This window comes from Saccostrea cucullata, unplaced genomic scaffold (assembly GCF_032062105.1).
Source record: "Saccostrea cucullata isolate Sc308-1 unplaced genomic scaffold, CSIRO_AGI_Scuc_v1 ctg7, whole genome shotgun sequence".
Classification (NCBI taxonomy): Eukaryota; Metazoa; Mollusca; class Bivalvia; order Ostreida; family Ostreidae; genus Saccostrea; species Saccostrea cuccullata.
This window is the reverse complement of record NW_026935080.1, coordinates 201,805-226,280: the sequence shown is the minus strand read 5'-3', so window position 1 is coordinate 226,280 and position 24,476 is coordinate 201,805. Positions and strand designations below refer to the sequence as shown.

The window sequence follows — 24,476 nt, the reverse complement described above, 5'->3', positions numbered from 1 at the left end:
CCTCTCACATGTAAATAGCCAATTAAATTCAAGGTATTATTTCCCCGGGAAATTCGTCAACCAATAGAATTTTACTTAACATATTGAGGTTAATGGTGCTGTTGAACCGACGATTTTTCAGGGGAAAATGAAAAGAACAAATAATTAACCCTTTAAAATCACCAGGTGAACCTTTGGACAATGGTATATGATTTTTGATTTAATTGTTAACTGTTTATATCACTGTTATATAGTTCTGTTTTTGCAGAAACTGTTTATAAATGCACGTGTTATTTAAAGATGGCGGTTACTGAAGAAGTTTCAAAGAGCAACAACCATTTTTAGATCATTAACAATTTTCAAGCATCATTTATAGCATCATTTATTTTCAAAACTTCTCAAAATGTATTTAAGATTAATGTCGAATTTCATTTACAATTGTTAGAGATTGAAATACCTGATACCAAGAGATTCATTTATCTCGAATTTTCTCTGTTGACATTTTGTAAAAGATAAATGCACCCAGTTGCCTTTAAATTGACTCTACAAGTAATAATAAGTACTTTTCATTTTCTTTTAAAGTTTCTAAATAGAAAACCAACTTAAAGAAATTGGAATATTTGATAGAGACATAGAATGCGACCAGGAACAACCCCACACACTGTATCTGCAATAAAACCATTTACTGGAACTTCCACTTCAGAAGAATTTGATCAAAGTGATGTTGCTTTTGCAGGAGTTTCAAAGGGTAATAATTTTTATTGTAATTTTGAGTTAATGCAAGCCAGATGGTTCAATTATGATCCATAAATTATTTTTCAATATAGCACTAAATCTGAAAATACAGGTGATATTTTCAGAACGAGTTCAAATAGGGAATTTTGTACAGATTTTTATAATATTAATTGCCTCCAAAGTTTAACATAAAAATTAAGAAATTGCAATATATATAGCAATATTTGTAGTTTCTCTGCATGAAATGTAACTTATCTGCATTAAATAAATTTAAATCCCATAAATATTTCAGATGGATCAATATGTTGGCTTGTTAGAGAGGCTGTTCTTGAGGTGTTGGATACAAGAACAAGCCAGTGTCTATCATCTTGGAAATTTGGCGAGATCATCTGTGATCCTCATGCCTACATAACATGTGTAAAGGAATACCATTACGGAAGCAATCGTAAACTGTTGGTTGGAGTTTGTTATTCATCACCGTGTGGTCTTCTATGTATTCTTGACATCCACCTTTCAAAGATCACCAGGACCATAGAGATCCCACAAAAGGTTATTTAAACAAAATCAAGTTCAGGGGATTTTTTTCTCCTTAAGTATGAAGTAATTCTAACCATGAAAACCCAGTCATCAGTAACAAAATTTTGATATCAATAGAAAAACATCAGCAGTACAGGGGTTCAAAATTTTTTTTGTCATGGTCAAGTCCAGGACTTAAAGAGTAAATTTTAGGCAAGTCCGAGGAAGAAATTTCAGAGTCCATATTTACCTATACATCATTAAATTTATGTTACTTATAATTTATTTTCATTTGTTGCATTGAATGAATAAAGACTATATGTATTAAAATATGTTTTAATTTTTATTTTACCTCCATAAACTGTCATATAGTCATACATGAGTATTTCAACACAATACCAGACTGATAGATTACTGGTACATTACAATAACTTTTACAAATACTCACTACTGAATAAACCATCTGTTACAATAAATAGAACTTAGAATGTGCTGTAAGTCACAGCTAAAACCGAAATTTAACAAACTCATTGCCGTTTGTTATATAGGAGGAAACATGAGAAATTGCGTAAAAGCAAGAGTCTAACCGCAACGGAAAATAAAAAGACGGATTGTATTATCGAAACGTTCGTATTGTTTTGTGGGTATTTTAACGCCAACAAACTCACCTTTTTACTTAACACATTTGAGAATTTGCTATAGAAGTTACTTTTAGCTTTACGATCATTTTTTTAACTTATAAAAAAAGATAAACAAGAAACATAGCCAAGTCCCAGGACTTTGGTGAATTCTAAATGCCGAGTCCGGATCCGGAATTTGTTAGTCCGGGACGTCGGGCTTGAGGAATTTTGAACCCCTGCAGTATTGTAATCATTTCAAAGAATTCATCTGACCATTGTTACTCTTGCAGATTTCATCGTTAGATCCTATTACAAACACCGGGGGAGATGAAAGCCCTGTTTGGGCACTGAGTGCACACTTGCGGTATTTCTATGGCATTGTTGCAGTGGGAACTAATGGTGGCATTGTGTATCTGATAGGTAAAAGAGATATGTTGTAAATCTGTGAGATTAATCATATTGCAACTTAAAGCAATATGAGCTGCATTTTTAAGAATTCTATTTTGCTGGTAAAATGTGTTATTATGATTAATCTGTATGTAATCTAAACTCTTATGATCAATAAAACCAAAATAAAGTTTAAAAATGTTTCAGAAGAAATATTTCTGTACAACCGAATATACAGTAGTATATAAGAAATCATTATTGTACAGGACGACAATAATTCAAATTTGCTTCAATCAACGCGTATTAAAAGTTCTTTCATAGCAAATATAAACAACAGAAGTTTATAAATGTTCTATTTTTCTGTCATTGAAATAGTTAATTACAAATTTGCAACATTTTTTTCCGATGTCAAACATGCAGCTCATATTGCTTTAATTAACAGCATTGTTGCCATAAGAATTCATTGTTAAAAGAATTAAATCCGTAATCAAGGTAATGATGCAAGATACATTTCCAGACATGTGCCTGGACGATGATGTGGAATCTGACGAGATAAAACCAAACAAGCTGCAGGTATTATCCCCCCGCTCACGTGACACAGAACAGAGAAGGGTGCAGGCCATGTCCAGGTCCCAGAACCTCTGTATGGTCCTAGACGGTCAGTCACAGTTTATGTCGATTTCTCAGCGCTGTCTTAAATGTGTGCTCTTGTATTGAAATATAACAGAACAAAGCAACAGTTTGTACATTCTAATATTCAGGTTATTGATAATCGTGTAAATTGTCAAAGTGATTTTTTTCTTTTATCACACAGAAGAAGCACAAGGAAATGGATACAAATACAGAAAATGTGATGGAACTGTTATGAAGACATTTAACACAGGTTCAATATTTTTACACTATTACTGTATTCATACTTAGTTAAGCAATAATGATATTTTAATTCGTGTGGCACTGCCTATTGTCATGTACTTCAAGTACATACTAACAGAAGCACGGCTCCGAATGTTCTATCTCATTATTATACGGAACAATTGATGAGGAAATTTGCACTAAATTTTTAGTGTGTAAATAAATGTACATTTGTTGTAGTTTTTAAGTTGCTTTGAATAGTTGTTGTAGTTTATGTGAATTTAACATTTCTAAGAATTCTTAGAAATACAGTATTTTTGTCTCGCCTGCGACGAATGTCGCGAAGCGAGACATAGCGACCATAGATTCCGTCGTCGTCGTCGTCGTCGTCGGCGTCCAACTTTTGGTTAACCCAAATGTCAAAGTTTTATAAACTGCAATAACTTTCTCAAATTTTATTCAGTCTTCTTGAAATTTGGACACAATATTCAGTATGGATAAAAATTTATATCCCAAGTATGATTTTGAAAAAAAAAATTCAAATTTTTCCGTATTTTTTCCTTAAGTTGGACTTAGTTTTTTCATGATAATTTATGGTGAAGACCTATATTCCAGCAACTATAAGTTATAGGGATATGATAATTAGTCAGTGGATACATCATGGGTAACCACAAACGTCAGTACCAGAATTAGGTTTGACCTACATTTTTCTGCATGAGTGACTTTGGTTAAATTTTTGGTGGAGGTCCATATCTCAGCATCTATTTATAATGGCATGATGATTTGTCATTGTACAGGTTAAAGTAACCAACAACATCAGTACCAGAATTAGGTCATTTTGACCTACATTTTTCTGCATGAATGACTTTGGTTAAATTGATAATGGAGGTTCATATTTCAGCAACTATAACTTATAGTGGCATGATAGTTAGTCAGTGGATACATCATGGGTAACCACAAACGCCTGTACCAGAATTAGGTCATCTTGACCTACATTTTTCCGCATGAGTGACTTTGCATAAATTTATGGTGGAGGTCCATATCTCAGCAACTATAACTTATAGTGGCATGATAATTTGTCAGTGGATACATGTTGTGTTCATCAGTATGCAAAAGTTATATATTAAATCCATATAAAATATACCTATAGTCAGTCCAGATAGAAACGTTTTACAGTTCTTATTAAGTCCATGACAATATCTCTTTAAAAACCAGCAAAATGACTCGATCCACTTTTTGAGTTATTCCTTCTGAAATGTCAATAAATGCTTCAGTTTATCAGACAATCATTTCTTACTAACCACAGCGACAGCAGGCGAGACACAGGGTTGCGGGCAACCCTTACGTACTTTTTTATATTAGATATTTGCAGTAGAATATTTTTGGAAAGGTTTCTCTTTATAAAATCTTGAAGAAATTAGTGACAATTGTTATGCCTTTATTTATTCATTTTAAAAAATAATATCATATTTTTTCACCTTGTTGTTTGTATCTTGACTTAGATGCTATACATGTCAGCTGCTTGCAGTATATCCAGCAAATTGGCAGTCTGTTTGTGGGTTTTAGTTTTGGCTGTTATCAAATCTGGAAACTTCATGTCCCAGTACTGGAGTAAGTTTGAAATTTTGAAATCTCACTCTCTGGATATTGGAAATTTTATTTTGTAGTTGTATTCATGGTAGTTTATATGACATTCTGTGGGTGATTTAATCCTATAGATACAGCAGCAGATTAGAGGGAGAAATGGTCCCCATCACACATGTAGCTTACCAGGAACCAGAGAATGATCCCAAAAATTTCAGCTACATCTGGGTCACAAGAAGCACTGGAGATCACCAGTATGTCAATGTTTACTCTTTCTATTAAATGATATTCATCTGACATTGACGTTTTGCATTTTAATCATCAACGTAGAATTTTTTTTATTTTCAAAGCTGTACATCTATGATATTTCAACAAATGGTTTTCAATTCAGTGGTCAGTGTTTTTCAATTTGTATTTTCTACAAATTGTTTGCTTTGTGAATTGTAGAGATGATAGTTTGTCAGGAATTTCTTTGTACCAGTTGGCATATAACAGGAAGACTCTGTATAGCAATTATGGAGCTTTCTATGAGGTAAGGTCAAAAACTGTAGAAAATTGATTGTGATTCATTACTTGCAGTTAAGACCTTTTAGTGAACATTTATTTACATGACTCAAAATTATCATATATCCATCAGTCCATATCTGATTTAAAAGACTAAGCTGACTGACTGATAATTGCCTAAACCAGACCAGTTTATTTTTTAAAACTTTATTTTGGAAAAATTGTTTTTCTTCTGAATTCAACACATTACACATATGCAGGGTTATTGAGTTTAAATTCCGTTAAAGTGGGGAGAATTAAAATTTATGATGCAGAAAAAAACATGTAATTTAAATATAACTGAATAATGGAAAATATGTTTAGTAATTTCTCAAAAAATAAATGAATAAAACTCTGTAGACTTGGTGATAATATACCCTGCTAGTCCGACAGGACTGGTGTAGAAGTTAATTACAAGCCCTGCATTTAAATAAAATCACAATCATGATTTAAAAAATTAAATGAATTCATACAGGTTATTTTGCAAAATAGTGACAGAGGTGAATTTTCTTGTGAAATAGCTTTTACCTGTGTTCTTAATTTACAGGACCTGACCTCAGTTAGCCTGAGGTTTGACCTTGAACTGGTGGCATCTCCTTTGAACCCTAGTGTAAAATCCTCTGTGTCAAGTCGGATCATCACCTGCTATACATTACAAGATCCCTGTTACAAGCCACCCTCAAAACTGAATGAAGAGGAATCTTTTGAAGAAAGTAAGACTGAATTGATACTATATAAATATAGATGACAGTGAATGATCTCAAATTTTTTTTTAAATCTAACAGCATGGCCTGTTCTCTAATTTTTTTTCCCTTATGAATTGATGGAAGTTACTTTCCAACTTGATTTAGTTTTTGATTTCTTGAAAACAATTTTGCTGGTTTTATTTAGAAAAATTCTAACTCTCACTTTAAGCACTGTAACATTATATATTATTAAGCATTATATGTTGACAGGTTTACATGGTCCAGATCTAAGTCTGAGTGTGTTTGTGTGGGAGTGTTCAGATGGATCCAAACAGACATCTCACATGGCAATATTTGACATGAATCGCTGGTACCATGCTCAGATGCCCTACACTCTCAGGTAAAGTCCCTACAGTGTGGATCCTGAACTATCTCTGCTGTGAAGGTTTCGCTTATTACACTTCAAGTGGCGATGCACATGTACTTCAAGTTGAACTTTCAGAAGTGTATACTTTATTTTACAGAGCAGCATCAGGGCCTTTGGACACCTGCTCCTACTTTTCCTTTCTAAGTCTGGATGAGATCGCGGAGCAGTCTGAGCAAGGATCTGTTCTGGTATGTAAACTCTCGCACCAAAGGTGACCTGTATCAGATTTTTAGTATCAGAGTGTTCATCATTATTTCAAGCAACATAATCAGAGCCCTCATATACAAAATGTACATGTAGGCCTTTTTCATATGACTGCTTAACAAAATTGAGTATCATAATCTTGAAAAATCCTACCTCTAGTCCACCATTGCATGATGTCATAGTATGCTTGCATTGGGCAAAATTTTAATAAGCTATGAAGTAATCATTTCTCATTCAGAATTGGAAAGGATCTTCAACTTTGGTCGTTGTTAGCAATGAAGTTGTACATACATTATGCTTTTTATACACCTTGATATTACTTTTTCCCAAGTTGACTATTATTTTTATGCATGACTTAATCTTTGTAGGCTGTGTACCTATCAGTGGACAAACTGAGTCGATTCACCAACACCTCCCTTATGCCCCCAGAACAACACTTCTATCCCTCAGCACTGGCTTTTAGTAAGATTAATGAGACTGTGAAATTTTGGTTTGATTTTTGAGGGAATATTGTTAATGTTTACTGCTCTTAAAAAAATTATTTCATTGAGAGTTAATATTTGCATTAATATCATTGTTTATTTTAGATGCACTGTGTGTTGTTGATGAAGGAGTAGTGAAAGCTCACTATCTGGGAACCCAGCGGCAGGTATACAAGAAACAAAAAAATCCAGACAAAACTCTGTATTTGTCTGTCCATTATCTATGGAAATATGATTTATCTGATCAAGAATTACTAGTTTATTTAAACATCACTCATTTGTGAATGTTTAACTTAACTGGAAGTATGTTCGTAGAATAGGATGCAAAAATTAAAAGGGAATACATGTAGAATTGTAGATATATACTGTAGATATCAAGTTTGTTATAAATTTTGTCAGCCTCTTGGTTATTAATTTATTTGGAAAGGTAATGGCTACAATGCAAAAAGTTGGACCATCCATACTTCTAAATCCTAAGGAACTGTATAACCTGTGTATAGTTGTGGGACTGTTACCCCGGCCTCTGGACTCAGCTGCCAGCAATCCAACCCTTGTAAGTTTTGTCAAAATAAGATACCGTATTTGGCCGAGTATAATACGCATTGATGTAAAATACGCACCCTCCTTTTTGAGTCTGAAACTGGGGAAAAAAACGCAGTTCGGATGTATTATACGCAACAGAAAAATTTACCAAGCGATGTTCTACACTTTGAAAATCGCGGTAATTTGTTACGAAAATCGGCGCGAGGATTAAGTGTCAAAAATTTACTGAACACACTTTTTTTTTTAAAATACACACTTTATAACTTCTCTTAATCCTGACATTCCATATCGCGGCAATCTGGAGAAAATTATTTATTCATTTATTTCAACAAAGTACAAGGTAATATTGCATAAAAGTATTAACAGATTTTTTTAAAGAATAGTTACGGTGATTTTGAAATAATGCGACGCCATATTCTTAGAGGAAATAATTTTATTTCAACTAAGCAAGAGATATTGTCGAAAGTTTTATCAGTTGTCATATTTAATTTTGGTTCTAGATAATCATGCTGAAAATTATCTGACAATATTTTAACAAGAAACGAAATTGAAACATCAAAGTATTTATTTCTTTAAGAAGACTACGCTTTTCCTCTTCTAAATCTTCGCGGATATCTTATTTTCTAAATGATACCACTTTTATTAAAAGTTTTAGCATAATTTATATTTCATTTGTCAACTCTCAATTATTTAAACAAGAGGCCGATAAGTATAAGATAAGGTAAAATTACATTTAACAAGTGTTTAATTGTTTAAAGTGCCGTAATCAACACATGCTCACACATACGAAAGGTCATAAACCGACCCCCCTTTTTAACAAAGAAAATAATCAAAGCAATTAACATGGCAGTAAATAATCAGTGCTGTAACTGTAAAAACACTGCTTTGGAATCGGTAGACATTTAATTGCCCCGAGGGGTGTTGATAGGTAATTATCATTTGACAAGCGCACGTGTGTCACAACATTGGCTTCCTTTCATTGGGACGTATGGAGGGGTGTTAAATATTGTTGCAGATTATCAATGAGTTATTTTAAACCTAAAATTAATATTTATTTTATTGTATTTCATTAAAAAATTGATTTATTACTTTGTCTGGCAGATAAGGTTCATGTGCACTATCATTACGGAAACACGTGACATAAGCATGAGTTAACGTCTAAAAATAACATCGGTAATGGCGGCCTCCTCGGAGACAATCAACATGCAGCTCAAATTACTTTTAACTTACTTTTTCATGTTATTTTGGTATCAAAAGATTGTGAAAGTGACATTTTTAAGAAGCATACCTTCCAACAATAACTTTCCGAAGTTTAAAATATGGCAATAAACAAAAGAAATTGCATATGTCTCTAGGTAATACTACGGTATGTACGTATGATAGCTGTGTTTCACCTGAAAGAAAAACTTGTCAAAATCCCATTGTGATGTAAAATACGCATCCCTTTCTCACAGTAATTTATTTTAGGAAAAAAGTGCGTATTGTATTCCCCGAAATACGGTAATTGGAAAAAAATAAACATCTAAACAAAGATATTAAATTCATTAAAGAAGTTTATAGATTGGATGTTGAAGTGGACAGTTATTTTGCAAAGACAGCCATTGTTTAAAAGAAAAGTTCTTTATCTGATGTTGATGTAAAATGGAGATAGTGTAAGTTTTTGTGTGCTTTTAGGTGCAGATGAAGGAATCCTTACTGACTATGGCTCTTAACTACCACATGCTATCTTTCATTATCAAGTGTGTCCAGGAATGGGCCCCAGGAGGTATGTGTGAAACATAAGCCGTAGTTCATCTATTTTCCAAGACCTGATTTATATTTGTTGAAATGTGTGTATCTGTACAAAATTTTTTTTTTTTTTTTTTTTTTTTTTGCAGAGTTTGTTCATGTTGGCTGTACGCTTAAGTTCCTTTTGGACTGGGTTTGGAATCGAGTTGCCGAGATCAAGAACAACATTGATAACTCATGTAAATTAATGGTCTATTCCCTCACCATATTATAACAGTTTTTAATAAATATTAAGTATTTGTAATTTACTTTTTAAATTGTTGTTCAATGACTCAATGTACATTCTTAAATTTCTTCAATTTTAAATGAATTGAAAATTTAAGAGATCTTGAATTATTTTTACAGGTGTGACGCTGTACGACTTTTCTGGAATCCCACTAGACAGGCGAGCCGTGCAGACTCTCTACCAGTCCAATCAGAGACTGGGCAGTATAGAGGCCATTATCAAGGCTCTTATCACCCAGTCAGCACCCACTACTGAAGAGGGTGAGATTTCACAGAATTAATTATCTCATTTTCTTAAAGTCATCACAACTGTATACACAATTTTAATGTCACTTCTAGGGGTGGGACGATACACAGATCTTGCGATACGATACGTATCTCGATACATTAGCACGATACGATGATAAATTATAAAACCGTAAACCGTATCTTAGAGGAAAATATCGGTATGTATCGGTGTATTGGTATATCGTCCCACCCCAGTCACTTCGTATGTTTGTAAATTTAATTTTTTTCAGGTATTGGTGACTTGCAGGACAAGTTGTCTGTTGTTACATTTATACAGCAGCATTTACAGATGGTTATATGGTTTTACAACATGGGGCTCCTTCCGAATAGAGATGGTTAGTTTTAAAAGGATTGTACACAGTAAACTCACTTCTTTTCTTTCATTTTCTTTAGGATCCCAACTAACAAGATTTTCCCCCCAAACAGAAAAAAATGTGATTTTACGGTATCTATTCATAGTATTGTTAATATTCAGTTATGGTATTCTTACTGCTAATACAAACACTTTATAATCTTGTTTTATATTCTTTTTTCTTTAACTAAATGTACTCACGACACTCGAAAGTATCTTTGGGGTAAATGCAGTGCAATAAAATCACTTGAATCCTAAGAGAATTACTATACATGTTCCAAAGAGTCAGTAAGTACATGTACCTATATCACCGTTGATTTATTATTGTACAGAGGAGGAGGAGAATGATCAGCAATACAAGTACCCTGCTGGATTTCTTATCCAGTCCTATACACAGAAAAGGCAGGAACTCCAGAAACTAGATAGGTTTGTCATAAACAGGAAAAATTTCCAGGGAAACTTAAGTCCTCAATTACAGTGTTTTTTGCTCCTTTCTTCCTCCTCTTTACATAGTAATTGATTTGCGTTTCCATTTGACAGCTCTGTAGGGTTGACGGACGTGTTGATGATTGATGGGATGGTAGAGCAGATGGGGGAGAAAGTGAGGAACCTCTGGTACAGCGAGGGAGGAAGTGGCATATATCCTCCCAATTCCTTGCATGTAAGTAGCAACTTGTGAGTGACCAGCCTTTGTGAATGCTGCCAACATGTGAATGTTTACTGTAATGACCATAGCAGATCTATAATAATCAATGTGTGATATACATGTAATAACAATACATTTTTTGTAGGCTTTGTTGAGTATCTACCTGTTGGATGACATTTCTCTGATGGACAAACATTCCATGGTTCTGTACTCACTTCTGGACATGGTGTCTCTAGCAGACCCTTCCTCCCATGATAAGGTACCCCACTCTTGTCTTTTCTGATGCAAATAATACACAGTTTTGGAATACCTTTTCTTCATGAACAGACAAATATTTTCATTTTAAAATGTTGTTATTCTGTAGCTGGCGTCACAAGTTCAGAAGTTTTCCAGGAAATTTGGAATTCCATATTCCGTTGTGAAACAGGTCCAGGGATTCTGGCTTCTGGATCACAAGGATTTTGAGGTGAGAATCAGAAGAGTGAAAATTAAATGTGCAGTATTAGCCTAGTATTAGGATAAATGTCTTAATTTTATCTTTGTCTTTAGATATTCTGCAAAATATTTTCTTACTGTGAAGCAAATAAGCTGAATCAGAGAGACCCTAATTTAAAGGATAGCAAAATGTGTGTAAATTTTAAAACTTGTGCCAAAAATTTCTATCACTAGGAATCCATGTCCCTAGTTCTGGACCCCCTGGTGACTATGGACTTTGGCAGGTGGCAGCACCAGCGAATCGTCAAGTCCCTGCTGTACCAGGGAGAAAGTAAGATGGCTGCTCGTTATCTGGCAACTGTCCAACCTTCTTTGTCGACTCCAGAAGAAGTGAAACTAAAGTTAACAGTACTTCTGGCCAGTGGGTAAGTAACAGTTAACAGTACTTCTGGCTTGTGGGTATGTAACTCAAGTAGTAGGTATATACATGTACATGTATGTTTCTTGAATTCTTTTTGATGTGTGATATCGACTTGAATAATCCAGATTGGTTAATCACTCCTTTCACTTTGTTCAGGTTAACAGCTGAGGCATTAGAGTACCAGAGATCATGCCAGGATCAAACGCATGCCTTAGATTTACTGCAACACATTTTCCAGGCCTGCCAACAAAGTAAATGGAAGATTTTACTATTCAACATTTGTTTTCTTAGATTGTTTACAGTTTACCAAAAATAAATGCACGATAAAGATTGTAAGACGTCTTGAATAGTAATATGGTTTCAAACACATTAGAAATGGATAATGATAGTTGTGGAAATTATGACACATTCAAGTTTCTCATCTTTGATGGTGATTGGACTATCTATTGTGTTTTAAAGCTAAGACAGTGGACCAACTACTACAGCTCCCGATGACCGGACAGGAGGAGGAGACCCTGGTCCAGTTCCTGACCGCCAGTAATGACCAGTACTGTCAGGAGGTCCTCATACTGCACTATCTACAGAGGGCCTGTTATGTAGAGGCCATCAGGCTCAACGAGAAACTCAAACAAACCGTCATGGTAAAGCCATGGGCATTTGTTACATTCCTTGCATATATAGGATACAAACGTCTGTCTGTCTTTCCTTACAATTGTGTCCAGACCTTAACTTTCTTATGCAGAGACAAAAAAGATTTCTTTTTGAATTGAGGTTGTGTTATGACCTTATATAAAGGTCATTTGGACAAGATTAAGATCACTGGCAGTGAAAGAGTGTGAAAGTAAAATATACAATGTCCCAATCTGATTAAAATCAGATCCTTTGATCCGCTCACATAGATCGCTACACAAGGATCTGAAGAAACCCAATTCAGGGTCATCTCCTGGTGACCTTTGAATTATCCAATCAAATGTTTGCTCTGGAGAATTGGAAAGTATCTCGGAATTCAGTTACAGAGGGGAAAGGACCGATGATACACGAATGGAAAAATCGTGACCTAGTTTCTGTAGCCTGTCAAGAGAAGGACCAGTCTTTTCTGTACAGTAATATAATAAGTACTTGCTTTTGTCTTGTTTTTTATCTCTTTGTTTTGTACGAAACGATAAGATCTCAGACCTGTTTACTCTTACGATTTCGCCGTATTTTGTACGGATTTTTAGTCTAAAATACGCCTCACGTTTTGCCATTATGAAAATACGGAAATCGAAAAAACATAAGTTTGGAATTTAACAGTTAGTTTGCGTTATGATCTGTCTTAGTTTCACCCCATTTTATCATTAAACAAGAGAAAGATTTCAAACACATAAGCGATGTCAGGTTGCCAAAACGCTGTGGTATTTTAAATGACAAAGACCTTGTTGTTAAACCATGTTTTTGTAATCAGAAAAACAGTTTTTCTCTTTTAATATATGTAAAATTGATGGAAAGTGGAATTTAACAGTTAGTTTTCGTTATGATCTGTCTTAGTTTCACCCATTTTTATCATTAAATATGAGAGAGATTTCAAACATATGAGCGATGTCAGGTTGCCAAAACGCTGTGGTATTAAGAAATAACAAAGACCTTGTTGTTAAACCATGTTTTGTGATCAGAAAAGCAGTTTATCTCTTTTAATATATGTAAAATTGATGGAAAGTGAAATCTTACTGGCAAATGCCAAATCTCACGGACAAATCTAATAAAAAATACTGAGAGACAGCGTTATGGGTAAACAGGTCTGAGATCTTCTCCGCAGCTACTTTCACTTCTAATTTCGTTTTCCCGAATGTCGCTTAAGTACGACCTCTCTGATTGGTCAAAATTTTCATGAATATTTTTATTAGAAAGGTCACCAGGAGATGACCCTGAATGGGGTTTCTTCAGATCCTTGTGTAGCGATCTATGTGAGCGGATCAAAGGATCTGCTTTTAATCAGATTGACAATGTCCATGCAAGTCTGGACACCCATCTTTTTTCCACCACTAGTTTATCCCTGAATTAAAAATTACAAGACTTTAAAAAAAAATCTTGACTAAACAATGTCATGATGCAACTTCTATTTTATGTTCTAATCTGACAGATATTTGGGTTTTCCCATAGCAAAACATGAATTTTTCCTTTATTATAATATTCGTTTGGGAGCAGGGAAAGGGATATCATTTAGTGAACATAGTGCTCACTATTAACTCTGTGATAATTCTTTTTAAGATTGATGCAAGTGCAAAAGCTAGAGAAAGAGCCACAGCCAGAAATGCTATTGTAGATGGTTTCCTGTCAGTTTTAACGAGTGTGCAGAAGAAACTTGTCTGGGAGAGTTATCGTTGCCAAAAGAAGCCATCATCATCAAGGAGAGAGGGTATGATAACCACATATTTTGTTAAGATCTGAACATTTTGAAAACATTCTTTCTCAAGAAAATTCAATTTAATTCAAAATATCCTTATTTTTATAGTGAAGAGACCCCAGCCTTTGTCTACCAAAGTGACAAAGAGGACTTATAATATGCAGTCACGGTCCTCTCTGTATGCAGATGTAATGAACCATGTGGAAGAAATGGAGACTGATGATAAAATGGACACGTCTGACAGGTAGGATTAATACAGATGTAGTTAGATAATGATGACAAAACTTATGATATGTTATGAAATAATTTAACTAGCAATACTGTATGACTACATTTCTCCTCTTTTTTAGAACCCCAGACAGAGTATCTAGAAATGCTGTCTTTGGAACTCCTCTTACACCAAGAGCAAATGAAACATTGTAAGTGATTGTTAATCTCTGACAGTGGGAAATATGCTAAATTTGGCAATTAAAGTTAACTGGTCCAATATTTTGCTACAAAACTTTGGGCATTGAGTCTCAATTCTGATATTTCCACTTTGGGGTATCATGAAATGTTCCAATGATTCTTCAGATTGCAAAATATTGCAGCTGTCTTTTAATGAAGACTAAATTTCTTGTTTCAGGAAAACTACCAATGTGGTTTACCCAGAAATTAACCAAACCCCCTGGCAGAATACCAGTCTCAGCTTAAATACAAGTGGGCTTACCCCCATCAGGTAGGAGGAACACATAAACCTCTTTGTTTGACAAGAGTTGATCTTTATTTTGGGTGAAAACATTTAATTTATTTTATTTTATAGATCTAAAATGAGAGTTCAAGGAGCTTCTGCCTTAAAACTGTTACAAACTCCAAAAGTGGAGCGAAAGACACCACGGAAATCTGTTCGATCCTTGTCATCTGCCCCCACTCCCCAGTCCATCCTGAAAGTCCGCAACCTTATCAACAGCAGCTCCCAACTACTGTCACCAGATACAAGCAACAAAGGTACTGTATGTCTGGAAGCACTTAGTAGGGCCCTGCTCTGCTGGCACCTTATAGTGATCAGTCTGTCCGTTCGTCCTTCTGTCAGTCTGTCTGCCCGAGATCTCTTGTCTGGAGCATACAGTGTATCTTTTCTCTCCTTGGCCCAATCTGGCTTATGCGTAACCAACAGAGTGTCTGGGTAAAGGGTGTGCAGTGACCTAAATTGAACAATAGTTAAGGTCATAGCAGAATTATATGAAAAATCCTTGTCCGGAGCATATCTTCTCTCCCCTTGGTCCAGTGTGGCTCATACTTCACTCACAGAGTGCCACTGGTCAATGGATATCCATTTACCTTGAACGATGTAGGTCAAGATCAAAAATACTGTATACAGGGAAATTTTCGCTCCCGTTTTATTTTCGCCCCTTTCGCCCTAGCCTCAAATGGGCGAATTTAAAAGGGGCAAATTCAAAGTATAAAGTATAATTTCTTAAACAAAACTGTGACTGGGCGAATTTAAAATGGGACAAAATTGTTTGCAAGTGTGAAATAAAGCGGGGCGAAAATAACCCTGTATACAGTAGCCTTTCTGTTTAAAAATCTTTGTTCGGTGCATAGTTTCTTTCCCTCAAGTCAAGTCAGCCTTAAACTATGCCAATTGGCTTAGGGTACAGAACATTTATGATTAGCACACAAATATTCCTCTTCAAATTAAACCCTTTTCAGCTACCTTACATTTTCATGTTCGTTGTTGAAAGTTGGGTCCTTTGAGATGGCCACCATCTGAATGATATCTAGTATTTATGTGTTCAGAAGGTATTTCAATGGTAATTTACTTTCTCGTAACAAAAATTATATTGCTGAAAAGTCCCTAAATAAAGTTTTATGTTTTGCTTGAAGATCTGTCCACGGTCCAGGCACCTCCATCCCAAAAATTAGGCTTCAGTGAAGAGTCTATGGCTGTTTCTCCTAAATCAAGCAAGCCTGCTTCTCCGAAAGCTTCATTCCTGATGAATTCTGAGTCAGTTCATGGAACACCCAAAAAATTGAGGTTTGCCATGGAAGATGCTGAGGGGTCAGCTGAAGTGGAACCTCCAACACTGAAAAGAGTTTCTCCTGCTCCGTCCCCCAAAAAACTACGCTTCTCAGATGTTGGTGATAGGGAATCGATTAGTACAACTCAGAGATCACCCATTAAAGTCAGGTCAGCCTTGGCTAGATCTCCAGTCCGACCTGTTAAAGATCGTAGTCCAACACCAGAAAGGTAGGGGATATTTTTTTGTTTGAAATTCAGTATGTAAGGATTTAAAGTGCAGAACATTATTCTTATTCTTGTAAACTTTGCAGCATTTCTATGTCACCTAAGAACCGCTCAAAACTGGACAGGGTGAATCGCTCTCCAAGAACAAGTATATCGGATGAGGAAACCACCAAAAACAAAGTCCAAGGAGAAGACATAGGTACATCTTCTACAAGTACTGAACAGTGTCATAAAGCAATAAAGTCAGACATGAAATGTTGTGTATTGAAAGTACAGTGACGAAACATACATGTATTTTTTTACTTTACAGAAATGGAAGAAGACGGATCTTTCCACTCTCCGTCTGTGCCATATCCCAGCGAGATCAGTGCCATTAGATCTTCACCAAAGGAAGTGGAAGCAGCTGCCTCAAAGACTGGGGAGGTGTCCCCTACCATTGTCATGTCTAACTTTCCCAAAGGGAGGTTCACTCAGCTGAAAAACTCTCCACATAAAGCCAGTCCAAAGAAACTAAACATTGGCTCAGTCTGCAGGTCTCCCACTGTCAAACTATCCCAGGAAAGGACGGCATTGTTCAGTGATATAGAAACAGTGAAGACATCAGAAGAGGAAGTAAGCACTACCACAGGAGTGAAAGAGCCCATCGAGATTGACTTAACTATGGAGGAGGATGAGGAAGAAGAAGACATTCCTAATCAGACTGGTGAAGAGGTTAGTACGGCAGTGGAAGAAGTAAAAGACAGAACTCTGGTGTCTGCAGCGGACAGTTCTGTAGACAACATTCCAACATACGCTTTCGCTCCTCCAGCAAGTACCAACGATGTACCATCAGTGGAGAGGAGAGCTTTCCAACGTTTACGATCAAAGCATCAGTTTACTTTTTCACCACCTGTTCAAGTTGACTCACCTGGACATAAAGATGGAGGTACTAGCTTTGATTTCAGCAAGACAGCTGAAGCAGATAGTACATCAGAAGTAAGAACTGATAACAATGAAGTGTTTTCTTCAGTGAATGGAAAAATAGATGTTTCCCCAGATGAGGAAGTTAGCATTAGAAAAGAATCGAAGGCTCGTAGGGGAAATCTGAGATCTCAGAAATTTAAATTTAGTTTAAAATCTCCACCATCTGAACAGAAACTTCTCGGAAGGAAGACATCTAAATCTTCGAAAAAAGCTGATGGATCTTTTCTGAGTGAATCAAGTGATGCTAGGACAAAAAAATCTCCCAAAAAAGACAACAAAAAAGATGCATCTACGTCTATATCAAAAAGAACACGTAGAACTCCATCTAGGAAATCTGCAAAGAAGTCAGATTCCGAGAAGGAATCTACAGAACAAGAAGAAGTGGAGAGTGAGGTTTCAGAGGATATTCCAGACTCTGGCACACAGCCTGAAAGTGAAGAACCAGAGAGTGATAATAAAGAACAGAGGTCAAGACGGGGAAGGTCAAGGAAACAAAATGTGTCAACCACTCAGACAAAAGAAAAGTCATCAAGTAGATCTCCATCCACAAAATCTCGAAAAGGATCAAAATCTAAATCTCCAAGTGTGTCGCCTTCACAGAAGACTGCTATAAGTCGCTCTAGATCTAGGTCAAAATCACAAGAAAAGGTTGTCAACAAGGCCAAGGTCACTCCTTCAAGACATTCCACTAGGAAGGCTTCAGAATCCTTTTCACAAGATGCATCTTCTAGTGTTGTTGAAAAACCAGTTAGACATTCAGGTAGAAGAGGAGGCTCAAAATCCAAATCTCCTGTTGCAGAAGTGCCTGTCACACCAACCAGACATTCCTCGCGACTCAGAAGTAAGAAGTCACTCTCCCCTTCACAAGACATTTTACTGGAGACCTCTGTCAGATCAAGGAGGAACAGGGGTAAAGCAGTTAATTCTTCCTCCAGAGAAAGAAACAAATCCCCAAAATCAAAAGAGGTAAAATATGAACTTGAATTTCAAATCACAAGCAATGGTGCAGTTGAAAGTTTTATTTTTGGAACATACAATTGATATGACACATGTTTTCTATGTTTTTGTCTTAGGGTAAAGTGGTGAAGATGGAAGAAAGCCCCACTCCAAGAAGAGGAAGAAGAAAACAGCTGAACAGCGAGTCATCTGAGGTAGAGGTTCAACAGACAAAAACTCCATCAAGAAGAACGAAGAAAAAAGATCAAGAGCAACAAGATGACGTCAATAAGACTACTGAAACAGAGATTGGTGCAACAGTAACAAAAACGGTGACCACTCCTAGCAGACATGGAAGGAAAAAGCAAATAGAAGCAGACGAACAAGAAAAAGAGTCAGAAACTGAAACTAAAGAACTTCCTGCAACTCCAAGCAGACGTGGTAGAAAGAAACAAACAAAAGCAGACGCAGAGGAAAAGGAGTCTGAAGTGGAAAATATGGAAGTACCAACTACTCCAAGCAGACGTGGAAGAAGGAAGCAGACGGACACAGACATGGAAGATAAGGAATCAGAAATGGAGAGTGCAAAAATCTCCACCACTCCCAGCAGACGTGGAAGAAAGAAGCAGACGGACGCTGAACAAGAGGATAAGGAATCTGAAGTGGAGAGTGCAGCAGCAACAACCACTCCAAGCAGACGTAGCAGGAAGAAGCAGACAGACGTGGATATAAGTGTTCAGGAGATAGAGGTTGATGCAGTGGTCACTCCAAGCAGACGTGGTACGAGAGTTATTGTAGAAAGAAAAGTTACAGAGGTACATGTTGTTGCTCAAACCGAGGTCACTCCCAGTAGGAGGGGAAAGAAAAAACAGTCACTAAAGGAGCAAGATGTGGAGGAGGCAGAAGGAACTGAGACGGGGAGTGGATCAAGGGAGGTTGAGGAGGCAGAGAGTCAGGGAATGGAAGTGGAAGAGATGCTCAACAATATAGATGATGGTTTATTTACATTTACTTTATTGATATGTTACATAGATTATACAATTTCTCCTTGAGTCATTTTTAAACAAAAAAGACTTTTGAATTGTTGTTTCTAAAATCTTTTATAAGAAATATGTGGTAACAGTGTTAATGTGCTTAAGATTATAATTTAAAATAAGAATTAACATGTAGATTATTTTAAAATCAAGTACAATAGAAAAAATGAATGTTTATTTTACTTCAGCAGAAACCGATGATCAGATGTTTGAAGATGAGAATAAAAGTAAGTGTTCAAATATTTTTGTAAGCAATGTACTGTATATACTACATACATTGTAAATTTTATTTTTTCCAAGATCTATAAGTAGACATTTATACTGGATATGAATCAGTAAGTACTGTAATGTATTTTTCAGATGACAATGCAGCTTCTCTGTCGTTTGAGTTTGCCTTGCCTGTTGGTGTGGAAATAGATGAAGGTAAAACAATAGCTGTATTCATGTAAGATTCTGTAGGAGAGTTCCACAACTGTATTTGTTAACTGTAGTGGTGTTTCGATTATCGCCGACATCGCCGAATCTATCGCTGAAACCAACCGATTTCGATTAATCGGATTGAAATTTGAGATCGATTAATTGGTAAAACCTGTAAATGTACGAGTTTACAAAGAAGGAACTGTTGTTGACATGAATAGTCGAATACACTACATTGGCAAAGATGGCGGCGCCCTGTGTCGCAGACAACGAGGACGACCAGCGAGAAATACTTCCCTACCCCGGCACTAAATCGAAGTCCGCCGACGAAACAAAACTTAGACATGAATTGATGTAGGGCCGTCACTGCCCTCAAATTTGGACCGAATATCGGACCCATTCCCAATGGCACAAAGTGCTAGATTTTCCCAATTTCATACTTAAAAATTCCCCAAAACGTGTTTTCTTGTTTATATCACCTAATTTTCCACACATGCATCCTTTATTTGATCCATTTAGCAGTAATGCATGTTTGATTTTAATCTGCAACAACCCTGTCATGATCGTTTCTTTCGAACTCGAATTTCCTCTGTCATGGAATAGAGATCTATAGATAGGTCATACGTAGATTGGGTTGGAGAACTTATTTACATTATTTAACAAGGATAACCATTATGAGTTAGTTCATAAAATAAATAAATATATTTTTAAGTGAACTATAAGTTAAAATAAAATCTTGAATACTATCAGTATCTATTTCATTTGCATGTGTTAAATGTCCAGAAAAAAAATAAATTGTAGATCTAGGCAATTTTATGACATTAAAAGCAAAATTTTAAATAGTAACTTAATAATTTCAATAAAATTATTCTTTATAATCTTTATAATGTAATTGCCAAATTTCATGTTAATAAGTTGTTAGTTACATTGAATAGTAAAAAAATAAACATTTTATAGAGTCATACATCCTTTATTTCACATATGTTTCAAAATAAATATGGAAACCGATTAATTCGATTAATCACTAAAATCGGACTCCGATTATTAACTGATAATGGGTTTCAGATTTTTTCCGATTATACAACACTAGTTAACTGTCGGTCACCAAATTTTTTATGTGAACTCGCAAAAGTTTTTTATACCCCCCGCAAACGAAGTTTGGGGGGGGTATATAGGAATCACCTTGTCCGTCTGTCTGTGCAAACGTGACGGTCCATATCTTTCTTACGGAGGGACATTAGAATCTACTACTCCACACAAAGATTGCCCATGACCTAAGGGTGTGTCATGTCCTTGACCCAAGGTCATTTGGGGAAGTTCAATGTCACTGGAAGAAAAATGTCATAATTCGTGTCCGGTCCATATCTTTCTTATGGATAAACTTGGTAGGTTCTTATTTCATGTAAAGATTGCCCATGACCCAAGGGTGTGTCATGACCTTGGGGGAAATTCAAGGTCACTGGAAGAAAAATGTCATAATTCGTGTCTGGTCCATATCTTTCTTATGGATAAACTTGGTAGCTTTTCATTTCACACAAAGATTGCCCATGACCTAAAGGTGTGTCATGACCTTGACCCAAGGTCATTTTGGGAAGTTCAAGGTCACTGGAAGAAAAAGTTCATAATTTATGTCCAGTCCATATCTTTCTTATGGATAAATTTGGTAGGTTCTCATTTCACACAGAGATTGCCCTTGACCTTAGGGTGTGTCATGACCTTGACCTAAGGTCATTTGGGGAATTTCAAGGTCACTGGAAGAAAAAGTTCATAATTTATGTCCGGTCCATATCTTTCTTATGGATAAACTTGGTAGGTTCTCATTCTATACAAAGATTGCCCATGACCCAAGGGTGTGTCATGACCTTGACCCAAGGTCATTTGGGGAAGTTCAAGGTCAGTGGAAGAAAAAGTTCATAACTCATGTCCTGTCCATATCTTTCTCATTGATAAACTTGGTAGGTTCTCATTTCACACAAAGATTGCCCATGACCCAAGGGTGTCATGATCTTTACCCAAGGTCATTTGGGGAACTTCAAGGTCACTGGAAGAAAAATTTCATACTTCATGTGCGATACATATCTTTATTATGGAAAAACTTACTTCTGAAAAACCCAGCGGGGGGTATTTTGTCCCGTTTGGACAGTTCTAGTTTGTAATAATAAGCAGGGGGAAAAAAAACCAAATTTTGCTTAAAGTATATTATCTTTAGAGATATAAATAGACCAGAGAGAAATTGCTTGAGGAGATGGTCTTGAGTAATTGTATGAAAAAAAAGTTCTTGCGAATAAAAAGTGATTTTCAGTAAACTTTTTTAAAGACAATTTTATGTTTTTCCAGATTCCAAAAGAGAGCTAGAAGCTAGTTTTGAGGCTGCCAATTCTTTCATCTTCTCCCCACCACTGACGAGGGGTTTAAGCAAACGTCTCAGTGTAGAACCAGATGGTCGAACCAGTATATCCAGTCGGCTTAGTCTAGAACCGGAATCCAGAAGCAGGCCTTCCCAGAGCAGAATAAGTCAACAGGTACCTGAATCAGTTCCCCCAATACTTCTACCTGCAGATCTTGTAACACCCAGGCCACCTATTCATGAAAAGATATCCATACCGAGGAGAATGTCTTTACGAGGTTCCAGAAGTGTGACTCCTGAGGCTCAGGATAAACCCGCCGTGCCCAGACGAGGGGCCTCCGAACCTCCAGACAATCCTCCCGTGAACAAAGTCAGGAGAAGGGGGAGGAAAAAGTAAGGCTTATTTTCCTCGTAATACTATAGTAATAAAGATTCATTTATAACTTTGTCAATACTGTCTTAGAAGCAGACTTAACAAAAATGTTCAAATTGTTTCCGTCATGCCAAACTCAATAGAAAAACGTGTATTAATTAAGGCATAGCTAAATTTTTTTTCTTCAAAACTGTAAAAGCCCTAGAGGAGCAAGGTCAACAAATAATGATTCATCTGTACTATGTATAATTTATGTTTTACATCCCACTTGCTGTCGTTTTGCTAGGAGAGAGCCCTCCCCTGTGGATGACGTCAGTCTGATTCCCGAGATCCCTGAGGAAGAGGAGCCGGTGATGACGAGGAGTCTGAGGTCCAGACGGGGTCACTCTGAGGAGCCCAATACCACACAACGCAACGCGCGGCGAGGGAGGAAGAAGGCCTACAGAATTTAATTATTAGCCCAATACCACACAATACAATACACGAAGAGGGAGGGAAAAGGCTTACAGAATTTAATAATTAGCCCAAAATTACACAACGCAACACTCAGCGAGGAAAAAATAGGCTTATAGAATTTGATAACAGTGCATGGGGAAATAATCGAGATTTTTGAATACATAAAGAACCGACAGAAATGTATTTGTACTTTTCATCACTGTCTTCTCATCAAGAAGTGAATGCAATTATTGTATATTTTTATGTTAAGCAGAATTTTTGTAAGTTCAGAATGTGCAGAGTTGTTTGGAAGGAATGAATGCAGAGTTTTGTAGGTTAAATAATACAATTATAGAAAATTAAGGACAAGTCAAAATTATTGTTAACTTATTCTAAGAAAGTATATACATGTATTTGTAATGCAGCAATTGTTAATGTGAAGGAAGATTTGCATTGTGGAATTTTTTTGCTGGGCAAAATGTAAATTGAAGACAATTGATGCCATTGAAAATTGATATTTGTTGTCCTTTTTCATAAAATAAAAGTTAAAAAACAAAAAAAAAAAAATCTTTTTTATATTCAACGTAAAGTTCCATTAGACAAAACAGATCTATACTGTTTTGTTTCAGTTTTATTTTTTCGCTTTTGCTATCTGACATTGAAAATGATCATATTAAAAATGGAATGAATTCAAATATATAACAGAAATTTATCTGGGCAAATTCCTTTCAAGCAAAATTGTTAGCTGGTGTGAAATGGCGAAAATAAAATGGAGGGAAATATTCCTGTATACAGAAAATAAGTACTACAGTATGACTTTTTAGGACGGCAAAGAAGCATTTCTCTGCTTTTATGCATTCTCTAGGACACATAGGATGAAGCATGTCATGATAATTATACAGTCTTTGCAGCATTTGTCCGTCTGTAACTTAGCTAATCTTGCAAAATTTGAAACCACAAACAGGCACCTAACGTTACTTATTTTTCTTTTAATAAAAAAAATATATACCATCTACCTAATAATAGAGGTAGAGAGGTAATGTAGGTGCCTGTTTGTGAAAATGAAGCCTTTCTTTTGGAAGAAGTTGAGGGGTGTCACAACTAAAAAGTTGGTCAAGACTACCTCCAGTTTGGAAAATGTATGGCAATGCATCATGGATTTGTGTCAAGATCATACTAGTAGACATAGGACCATCTAATCTCTACAACTGAATACAGTGTATTAAGATGACTAAAATCTGGAACCTCCTATGTCTATGAGTGAATGCTGTTTTATTGAGCTACTGCTACTGGACTGTTTTTCCAATTTTAAGTACTAGTATATTCTTTTATTTTCAATAAAATACAAGATAATTTTGAGGCAAAGATTCTGCGTATACTTCACAGGATGGTAATTTATTTTATCAGGGACATACATACTCAGTATATAGGTCCATGATTTTATTTACAGGATTATACATTATCAACAATTTTCATATATACACCAGTATGAGAAAGAAAATTATTTTTACACAGTTAATTTGATATCGGGGAAGAGGGGGTGAGACCTAATTATGCTAATGGGAAGTCACTGGCATAATTAGCTCAACTAGGTCAGAGAGTAATAAGGATATTGTTGACCTTTCAATTATCTTTTTTATTAACCCTG

At 35.9% G+C, this 24,476-nt stretch overlaps 1 protein-coding gene across 2 annotated transcripts; it reads left to right on the top strand.

Annotated features, from left to right (window-relative positions):
• Positions 1–69: 69 nt before the first annotated feature.
• LOC134241821 (protein ELYS-like) lies at positions 70–23,389 on the top strand. 2 transcript variants are annotated; one of them, XM_062723844.1, is made up of 39 exons: positions 70–183; positions 562–727; positions 1,007–1,263; positions 2,141–2,270; positions 2,755–2,895; positions 3,052–3,120; positions 4,592–4,700; positions 4,808–4,927; positions 5,121–5,205; positions 5,764–5,929; positions 6,173–6,302; positions 6,427–6,517; positions 6,902–6,995; positions 7,121–7,182; positions 7,443–7,568; positions 9,233–9,323; positions 9,436–9,525; positions 9,692–9,832; positions 10,090–10,194; positions 10,544–10,637; positions 10,752–10,872; positions 11,003–11,116; positions 11,222–11,323; positions 11,527–11,717; positions 11,870–11,964; positions 12,173–12,354; positions 13,961–14,108; positions 14,205–14,340; positions 14,447–14,515; positions 14,722–14,814; positions 14,899–15,083; positions 15,963–16,326; positions 16,410–16,522; positions 16,634–18,252; positions 18,360–19,218; positions 19,448–19,483; positions 19,617–19,679; positions 22,011–22,413; positions 22,680–23,389. In XM_062723844.1, the coding sequence occupies exons 2-39, from the start codon at positions 616–618 to the stop codon at positions 22,843–22,845; spliced, it is 7,272 nt and encodes a 2,423-aa protein (XP_062579828.1). In that variant the 5' UTR covers positions 70–183; positions 562–615; the 3' UTR covers positions 22,846–23,389. The 2 variants fall into 2 exon arrangements, with proteins under 2 accessions (XP_062579828.1, XP_062579827.1); XM_062723843.1 differs by having other exon boundaries at positions 19,445–19,483.
• The last annotated feature ends 1,087 nt before the right edge of the window (positions 23,390–24,476 follow it).

What these genes read in the sequence shown, in the direction of transcription:
- LOC134241821 (XM_062723843.1), top strand. Translation starts at nt 616, where the DNA reads ATGCGACCAGGAACAACCCCACACACTGTATCTGCAATAAAACCATTT. An exon ending in AGAAGCACTGGAGATCACCA is followed by an intron (nt 4,928 to 5,120) that starts GTATGTCAATGT and finishes TGTGAATTGTAG; the next exon opens with AGATGATAGTTTGTCAGGAA. An exon ending in GCTCCTTCCGAATAGAGATG is followed by an intron (nt 10,195 to 10,543) that starts GTTAGTTTTAAA and finishes ATTATTGTACAG; the next exon opens with AGGAGGAGGAGAATGATCAG.